Below are 10,381 nucleotides of genomic sequence, written 5' to 3'. Positions count from 1 at the left end.
TACCTCAGTCCTGCAGCCCATCTGTCAATTAAGCTTCAGCAGCAACTGGTGGAGGTTCAAAGCCACAAGGTCACGACAGAGGGATGGATGGATGATGGTTGGATGGATGGATGGATCATGGATGGATGATAGATGGATTGCTGGATGGATGGATGGAAGGATGGATGGATGGATGGATCATGGATGGATGATAGATGGATTGCTGGATGGATGGATGGAAGGATGGATGGATGGATGGATGGATTGCTGGATGGATAGATGATAGATGGATTGAGTACATGTGTAGGATTCCTGTGCTTCCTCCATCTGCATATGTACAATTAATTTGCCACCAAATGTATGCAGGGAATTTCAACGATATCTTGGAAAAAGCGTGATGGTGAAACGAGCCTGCCCCCTCTCGCCCGTCTCCCTCTCTCCCTCTCTCTCTTTCCCCCCTCTGTCTCTTTATGTCTCTCTCCCCCTCGCTCGCTCGCTCTCTCTTGGTTGCTGCAGGGTTGATTGGAGGTTTTGTCACGCCTGCTTTGACAGGCCGGGCAGAGCTCAGGTCCCAACGGTTTGGCAATTATCCTCTAACCCAGCAGCCTACACTACTGCACACACAAACGCACTAACACGCACACACACACACACACACGCCCTGCATGTCAATACGTCAGAGATGGGGAGACAGGCTGTCTGTGTTTTCCATCGCCTTCCCTTTCGCCCTCTCTACATCTCTCTCTCCCTCTCTCTCTCTCTCTACATCTCTCTCTCTCTCTCTCTCTCTCTCTCTCATTAGCTGGGTGCGCTTTGGAGGGGAGGTAGGTATGAAACTCTGGAGACTCTTAACATTCCACTCTAATATACAGTCCATCTTAAGCCGTCCAGTCTGCGCACGCTCACACACGCACACTCTCTCTCACACAGACACACACACACACACACAGTAATCCTGGGAGATCTGAAGTGCTCCTCTTCCTCTTGCTAAGTAGACTTGGACCCGCCGACAGCCTCTCCAGCTTAACAAATGTACAGCAGCTTGTCAAGCACAAGATGTAGCTTAGGCCCGGGAATTAACTTAAACATGCACTTTAGAAACACGGACGCAGCGACATCGTCCAACCTCACGTTCAACCTGCACTCTGGAACTGTGGCGAGACCCTAAATGGGTGTTTAGTTAAAAATAAGATGAAATAAAAAAATCTACATCACATCTTTCTGTGTCTCAGTTCCTCACTTAAGCTTAATAATGACTTAAAAGACACAAAGCAACAAAACCACCATAATTGAGAATGTAAACGTATAGAATTATTATTATTATAGTATCCTTCTGTACTGTAATCAATTTATTTATTATATGACAAGAGTTAATTAGTCATATAATTAATCAAAAATCAATTAAAATCTATCAGAAAATCTAACCTTATTTTAAGTATTAATATTTTTTTAGTTTAATCACATTTTTCAATTCTATTCCAGTCAAACTGTTACATTGACTTCATTGCAGACGCATAGAAAAAGTTTGTTTTTTAATTGGATCTGGGTTTTTTCACACACACACACACACACACACACACACACACACACACACACACACACACACACACACACACACACACACACACACACACACTTTTCCAGGTGAACAGGCCGCACAGTGAAGCTTTCAGTCGTTCTAGTAATTAAAGTCATCAGTCACTGGATATGGTACGTGTGCATGCAGGTTAGTCTTAGCGCTTTTTAAACCTATAGCATGAGTGAGACAATGTCCTTTTGTTGCATAAATCAATCAATCAGTTTAATTTCTTATAGGAAATAAATGCTCTATTGTAAGACTAATCCTCTAGCTTGATGATCCCTTTTAACAGCATGTTTGATTTGTTATGGTTGATCAAGGATGCAGTTAACCACACTCTCACACTCTCTCTGGCTCTTATAGGATCAATGGATTAGATAGATCTTGTAGTTGCTCCCACCAAAGCCCACTTCTCTCTCAGTGCCATTGTTTTGGTCCGTATGACATTCGGACACTGCTCTCACACCTGCTTCCTGACCCGCATGTTGTGTGTTGCGGGAACGGCCCCCAAAAATGATCGATCAAGCTGCAGCAAACGACAATAGCAGAGGGAAGCAGTAATAAGCGAGACAAAAGGGCAGAGCGGCGATGCAGAGTTAGCTTGAGCGTGCTGATAGACAGATCACATGCCAGGCAGCTCGCCAGTTTTGGTGGAGTTTATTTTTTCTGCGAAGCCAGCTCGCCGCGCCGGATTATCCCGCAGAGTTTGTCAGACAGCGCATCAAGATGAGTGACAAGTGTTGGAGCGGGAGCGGAGGGGGATGGATTTACACCTGGGACGCCAGGTGAATGTTATTAACTAGCTGCTGGGAGAGAGGAAGCAGGGGGACGTGGCACTGATGGAGCTGGATGGAGCTGGAGAGAGAGAGAGAGAGAGAGAGAGAGAGAGAGAGAGAGAGAGAGAGAGAGAGAGAGAGGAGCAGCGGAGGGCACAGCCACCTGCACTACACACTCCAACTTCACTTTTATTTTATACAATATTACTCACTCATAAAGGTCCGTTTTAGTGACATTATGTCACTTAGTGCAGTTAGCAGTGACACTGGAAATACTGTGTGCCGTAAAACGACTAACAAGCTGGAAAGCATTTTAACTAAAGTACTGTTGCTGAAGTACTTAAGTACTAAGTCTTTCTTTCTCTCTCTGTTCCCTTTCTTTATTGTGTACTTTTACTTAGTAGGCTTTCAACACATATGTTTCACCGCCTTTAAACTTCTATCTATAATATTTGAGTAAAGACAGACGGAGGACATCATGGTGTCCTCTCCTAGCTTCCATATGAGCAGACGTCCCTCACTTAACAGCTTCTTTAATCACGTTGTTAGTGTTTCCATTTCCTGCGCATGCAGCGTGGCGCGGTCGCCATGCCTTCGCTCAGCGCCCTGGGCGCCGTAATCGTCAAATCTATCAACCCTCTCGCCTCACCTCAGATCAGCACAGCGCTCTTTGAAGGAGATGGACGTTGTAGCTTTATCAAACAGACAAAGCAGTGATCTTCCCTTCCGGCGTAAAACAACTACATACACCTTACAGCAACAAACGCCTGTGAGTGAGTGAGTATCTGAGTATCTGTGTGTGTGTGTGTGTGTGTGTGTGTGTGTGTGTGTGTGTGTATGGAAGCAGAACAAGTAGATGGGTGTAATTTCATAGGTGTGTGTGTTTGTGTGTGCGTGCCTGCGTGTGCGTGTGTGTAGGCGGACCTTGCCTCAAGCTAAAGTCATTGAACAGTTAAGGAGTTCCTGCTACACTCCAGGCTAAAGCTGAATTGCAACCGTCTGACCACGCGTGAAATTACCACCCTTTCATGAGCGCAGAAAGCACACACACACACACACACACACACACACACACACACACACACACACACACACACACACACACACACACACACACACACACACACACACACACACACACACACACACACACACACGGGCAAACACACGGGCAAAAAAAACCACACACACACACACACACACATAAAATATTACCTGGACATTTTCTACATGAACAACTGAACATACTGTACATGCACACCTTAAGTACACAAGCGATCACGCACACGTATGATGAAAGCTTGTGCAGGTAAAGTGTGTCAGCAGCAACACGGCTTGGTGACACTGAATTGCTTGTGAAGTGCTAATCGCCCCGTTTGTGTCGTCTTCAGCTCGGAGTTTGTATTTGTGCGCGTGTGTTAGATCATTTCGTCGCTACTTATATAAATATATTTATTTATAGTGTGAAGAGATTTTCTAAACAAAATTGCGGCCAGAAAAAAAAATAAAGCAAGATGGTGAAAGAGGAACAGAGAGAGAGCGGAAACAATACAAAGCAGCAGGAAAATCTAACACAAAATAAGAGAAAAGGGAGCATTAGTAATAAGTGAAGAAAAAATATTGATTGGAAACATTACATCATCCAGGTACTGTTTAGTAAAGAGCTCCTATGGTTTCAATTATTTCTGATTCTTAACACTATATAATATGTCTAAAATCTACTCATAGTTTCCATACACAACCTGTTTATCTATCTACCAATCTCTCTCACATACAGTACACATACACACTCACACAGGCGTACACACACAGCCCTGAGTGTCAGTTTAGTAGGGTAATGCAGTCTGGAGCCTTTCACTAGGTAGTGTGTCACAGCACATTATCCCAATTTCAGATCATAGCAAGCGTCATTTAGACACACACATCCACATGCACACACATTTTACACAAACACGTGCACGCACACACATGTACACACACACACACACACACACACACACACACACACACACACACACACTGAGCCATCACAGCAGTCGTCAGTTAGATTTGGTTCTTTTGAAGCGGAGCAGAAGTGCGGTAATGTCACAGCCTTGGGCGACAGACTGCTAGCACCCTGACACCCATATTACCAACCCACCCCACCCCACCCCACCAACCCTCCAGCTCACCCCAGCCAACTCTTGCCAACCCACCCACCTCCCCGTGAATACACTCAAACACACACACACACAAATGGACTACACACATGCACAGCGACTGTCAGTGCATATCTATATCCAAAATACCTCTCAGTCGCTGTTTTTATATCTCCATCTCAAATAATGTGCACAATTTAAAGAGAGAGAGAGAGAGAGAGAGAGAGAGAGTTACAGAGAGAGTTACAGAGAGAGTTACACAGAGAGAGAGAGGGAGAGAGAGAGAGAGAGAGAGAGAGAGAGTTACAGAGAGAGAGAGAGAGATTGCCCTGTATGACACTCTTACATTTAAAGGTTTTTAAACAATAAAAGAATGTGCGTTATTATCTAAACATGCAAACATTTGGCCTAACAAAGTTGTTTCCTTGTCTTCAACATGTCATGATAATGGTGGCAGGTTAATCGTGCCAACTTTTTTCATGTGAGCTTACTGCATCATATATAACTTAAGGAAGTGTTTATTACAATAAAATATTCCATATAGACTCTTATTTTTTAAAACCCTCACAGGAAACTACTTGTGTGTTTTCCTGTCCAGCAATTGGTCAGAGCCGCAATCAACGCGGGCTTTATGAAAGTTAGCATTATTCACACACAAATAAGCTTTTTAAACCTTTTCACATCCTACATTATTAAGAGCTAGCTTCGAACTACCATCACTGTTCGTGGCTCTTGTTTACGGTTGTTCATTTCTCTTTTTAGAAAACAGTTTCATAACTAGTTTTGAATATTGTTAGCGTCGCCCGCCATCTTGAATTCCTATACATTGCTATGGGCTCACTCGTTTCCATTCAATGTCACGTTCAAAATCATTCTACGTCACATTCTTAGGCCATTACACGTCACATTATTTTCACATTTCATTTGGCTGTGATTTTTGAGCATCTTACCTGTCGAAACAGCGTCAGGATACTTCGGTTTCCATCCTTATCGTCTGTTTTGGTCTGCATCACTCGTATTGTTTGACGTCTAACTCTACATATGGGTGGCGTCAGCCATTGACATGTTGCGCACACAGCGCCCTCTGCTGACCAGGTGCCCGAACCATGCAAAACATTACCAGACCTGCTAACAAGTAAATTATATCACACAGAAAAAAATATCAATGCAAATATTAATGTTTGTCAGAATTGGAATCAGAATCAGAATCGTTTTTATTGCCAAGTAGGTTTTCACTTACACGGAATTTGCTTTGGTGTGTGGTGCAATAAAGATATTAAGAGAAAAAAGAAATATTAATATTATTTTACAGTACTATATAGAATCAAAATAAAGAGCCTATCAATTTATTTGATATACAATATAACTATATAGAATAACTGTACACCTTGTGGAAAATGTGCGAGATTATCCAGTTAATATTAATGAAATCAATGTTCGCAAATCAATGATGCAACAATCAACAGTGGCTCTCTGGGAGTGTGACGCAGAAACATCACAGCCGTTAAAATGAACATTTCAGTCTCCTCAGAGCTCACAAAACATAGCATATCCTCTACCCTTAGGAAGGGCCAACCCAGCATAGAGCGGCTGAGTGAACGTGACCTGGACTCTGTGGAGGAGAGTCATGGTTTCAGAGACGCTGTAGAAGGACAGAATCCCTGCACTGCGATCCAGGTACACTCCCACTCTGGAGGAAGGAGCGTCGGAAAGGGGAGTTGTGACGTTGTTGTGCATGAATGTATAACCGCTTTTGTTGCACATTAATGTCCAAGACTTGTCACAGTATCCAAACCTTTGAGTAGGTCCTGTTCTGCTAATATTCCTATATGCAACTGCTATTCCAGTTTCATTCACACTCCACTCCACCTCAAAGTAACAATGCCTAGTCAGACTCTCCTGACTGAGGACCTGCCATCTTTCATCAAATCTGTCCACATTCAAATTGCATAACTCATATTGTGTCACCTTTGTTGCTTTTCTATTGTCCTTACTCAATACCAAGTGGTAGTGTGATGTGGTTGGATCCAGTTTGATTTGACGTGAATATTTTAAGAATTCGTCCCTGTTTTTGGGCTCTGCTGGTATCAGTAAAACGTCCACATCAGTCACAGTCTGTGAGATCTTGGTCCCTTCCTCACGCAGAATGTTCTGGAGTTGATCTCTGACCTCCGACAGAGCCGCTGTGACATCCTCAAAGTACCTCAGAGGACGGATATTGACGTTAGTTGAGTTTTTATGGTTACTCAGATGTGAGCGTGACGGATAGTTCTGTAAAAACCGGATGGGATCGGCGTCCTCGTGTGACAGCTGCTGCAGCTCAACGTCTTTCCTCCTCAGCCCAGCGATCTCCTGCTCCAGTTTCTCATGAAGTTCTGCAACCCGGCTTACTTCAGTTTTCTGCTGGGATCTGATCTGCTCCTTCACTTCAGAGCTTCTTATCTCCAAGAGGGCGATACACTGCCTGAAGATCTCTCCTCTGTCCCTCACTGCTTTATCCGCAGAGAAATTGATGAACTCCACCTCCTGCTGAAGCACCTTCATGACTTTTTCCGTGTCATGGATTCTCTGCTGGATCATTCTCTGCCTCTCATTCACCTCTGCTGCGGCCAAAACTGTGTTGTGGCCTTTATGTTCATCCACAAAGCAGCTTACACAGATACACTGCTGATCAGTGCGGCAGAACATCTTCATCACCTCATTGTGACGAGGGCAGATGTTCTTCTGAAGCTTCACAGCTTGGGGTTCTGTCTTCTTTAGCTCCTCCACTATATCTGCTAAGATGTTGTTTTTCACCAGGAACGGCCTCGGTGTGAAAGTCTTCCTGCACTCAGGGCAGCTGTAGGGTGTTCCCCTATTCCAGAACCCATTTATACAGCTCATACAGTAGCTGTGCCCACAGGGAATCGTCACTGGAACGCTGAATATATCCAAACAAATCGAGCATTTAATTTTGTCCTGGCCCAGCTGAATTCCTCCCTGCGCCATTTTACCTCCCGGTGACGGTGGAGACAACAGAGAAAGTTGACTCAGATTTAATCCAAAACTCAGTTCCTTTTCTGTTTGTTCCTGGTTTGATATGCAGGAAATTAGACTTCTCAGATCTGAACTTTGCCCCTTGTCGGTTACACCTATTTGATCTCTGTCGGGGAGGGAACAAGGAAATCCATGCAAAGAGTCAAGCTGCAGTGTTGTTTGTTAGCACGTACGACGCCACAGCTGGACTTTGGTCTCATTACGAGGCAATAACAGTTCCACTAACTGCTGCAGACACCTCAGCTTTTTCATTTCTGTTGTTCATTCACTCTATGTCACATCGGAGCTGCTGACAGTGTAGAATCTGTCTGTGTTTTTGAGAGCCTGCTGACAGGCAATTTCATTTGTCACATCTATTTTAGGTTGACTGTTGAATAAATGCTTTTCTCGGGCCTCCATGTGCTGCTGCTCAACATATTAGTGCAACAATTAGCACTCTCTGCGTAAGCCGTCGTGGACTGAGCAGCAGCAGGAAAACAAAACATTTGGTAAACAACCCCCTGCAATCCGAACACTGCTTGTAATTTTAATGGTCGTGCCACAATAGGAACACTAAAGCCTCTTCCTCTTCTTCTTCTTTACCTTTACCATCGCAGACAAGGCAATCTGGGGAATGTGATTTTAGTGAACTGACGGCGGTCAAAACAACAGGACCTGTTGTGTCTCCAGACTGTGTTCTGCAATATGTGGATGACACACACCGATTTACACTTCTATCCCGTTCAAACCAGCGGCCGCACACCGGCTCCAGGGCGTGCCACAGGGTCATTTGAGAGGAACGCTAAAGATTAAGAGTTTCCTTTCATGTGTGTTTATGGGCATCTTTAATGCAGCGCAAGGCCATGGTTAGGTGTTATGGTATATATGTCTGTAAACATATCTTAGAGTGCATGTGTGTGTAGAATGAGTGGATGTGTTTTGCAAATGTGCGCGTAAAGGGGCTGTATGTGTGTGTGTGTGTGTGTGTGTGTGTGTGTGTGTGTGTGTGTGTGTGTGTGTGTGTGTGTGTGTGTGTGTCTGTGTGTGGTGCAATAAACCATGGCCTGGGGTCATATCTCCGGCAGTCGGCTGCTGGAGCTCAGTGCTGGAGCATGATCCCCCACGCCTTTAATTAGACACATTAACATACACACACTGACAGACAAAAACACACACACTCACTCACACTTCTTTATTCTCTCACTCTGTCTCTTTCTATTTCTCCCTCGCTCTTCCTCCATAGTCTTAACTGTCTCTGTCTATCTCTTTCCTTCTCTCTCTCTCCCTCTCTCTCTCTCGCTCTCTCTCTCTCTCTCTCTCTCTCTCACTCTCTCTCTCTCTCTCTCTCTCTCTCTCTCTCCATCCCTATCTCTCCCTCTGCCTCCCACAATAGGCCTGTTGAATGACCCGAGGCTATGCCGACCACACCACATTAAAACCTGAACTAATCAACCTCATACTCTCATGGACATTTACACACACACACACACACGAACAAACACACACGGGCGAGCAAACACAAGGCTCGATGAAGCTCACACGCGCACTCAGCAACAGACAGCTTTTATTATTCTTTGGGAGAACACGAAGCCAAACTCTGGGTGGTGATGTGGTGACTGTGGTGAGGAAATTGAATAAAATAGCAGCAAATAAACAACAGGACATGTTGGATATGGGATCAAGTTGGACGCAGGGATGAGTGAATACATCGCCCTGAGCCTTTTAACTGTAGATCGCATAATCAATTCACCTGCCTGTGGTCAAATTGAACCGATCACCCACTGTGTAAATGTACAATCACAGCAGTAAAAGCAATCCAAGGTGAATGCTTGAGCAGAGACGTGTTTTGCTAGAATCATTTTAGAAATCTGCATTTTGTGTGAAAACAGAGAATTAAAGGACAACACATGAGTTTTGCTGATGAAAGAGAGAGAGAGCAAGAGAGGGAGAGAAAGTTACACTGGAGAGCGTGATCACATCTGTGAGTTGAGTCATGGATATACTGGGAAAAACATTCAGCGTCTATAAGGTTAGAGAAAGCTTTTTAGATCGGATCTGTTCGATGCTAAAGTCTCCTAAGATTATGATGTTGTCAGCACGAGTTACCATGTCTTCTATAAAAGTGGGGAACTCATCTAAGAATTTTGTATAAGAGCGAGGAAGGTGGCAGACAAAAGCAAAATTCCTATTCTGGAATCAAAACCTCTCCCATCGATATCAACAGGCAACTTTCAGATTGGCAAGCTTTTCTGCAAATTTAATTTTGGCACATATACCGGGGCCCGACCCCCAGACGTTAGCGCCTGACAAATGAAGAAACAATCAGTAACCCCCGGAAACGTCAGCAAACGTGCCCGGCTTCGTGAAAGAATCAATAGGCTTCCACCACAGGCGAGTTGCTGGAGGTGTGGACGTAACTGTAGCCTCGGGGTGCGTAGCCAGGGATCCTTGAGGCTGCCATAAGGAAGTATTGTGAGTAATAGAGGCGTGCGTTGGCCTCTAACCTGCAGCTAAACACACTCAGAGTCAAAAACACTTTAAAGTTAGTGGCTTTAATCCACAAATGATTGCAATTACAAAAGTAATCACCTAAAGACGGCCAAATATGGGACCCCACCAAACACAGACACACACACACACACATACACACAGTTTACTGAAGGCTCATTGTTTTCACTCTTTGTCTGTGTTGAGACGTCATAAAGCTATCATATATACTGTATGCAAAGGTATTCATCAAGGGACATCCTAAATCTTATAAGATGTCTCCCATGTGAGGATCATCAAGATGCCCTCCTAAATGGGATGCAGCCATTATCTGTGTTTGACAAGCCAAAATGTCTGCAGTGGAGAAGTGCAACCGCATCAATAACCTAATCCAACAAACGGTGTGT

The 10,381-nt window shown here is 44.2% G+C and overlaps 1 protein-coding gene across 1 annotated transcript; it reads right to left on the bottom strand.

Annotated features, from left to right (window-relative positions):
* Positions 1 to 5,999: 5,999 nt before the first annotated feature.
* On the bottom strand, positions 6,000 to 7,460 carry LOC143013593 (tripartite motif-containing protein 16-like). Its single transcript, XM_076167273.1, has one exon. It carries the CDS (start codon positions 7,458 to 7,460, stop codon positions 6,000 to 6,002), a length of 1,461 nt encoding a protein of 486 aa, XP_076023388.1.
* Between the last annotated feature and the right edge of the window lie 2,921 nt (positions 7,461 to 10,381).

The sequence above is a fragment of the Genypterus blacodes genome, unplaced genomic scaffold (assembly GCF_046128005.1).
Source record: "Genypterus blacodes isolate CSIRO-AG114 ecotype Tasmania unplaced genomic scaffold, CSIRO-AGI_Gbla_v1 ptg000013l_1, whole genome shotgun sequence".
Taxonomy (NCBI): Eukaryota; Metazoa; Chordata; class Actinopteri; order Ophidiiformes; family Ophidiidae; genus Genypterus; species Genypterus blacodes.
Note: the sequence above shows the minus strand (reverse complement) of the source record. Positions and strands in the feature narration are given on the sequence as shown.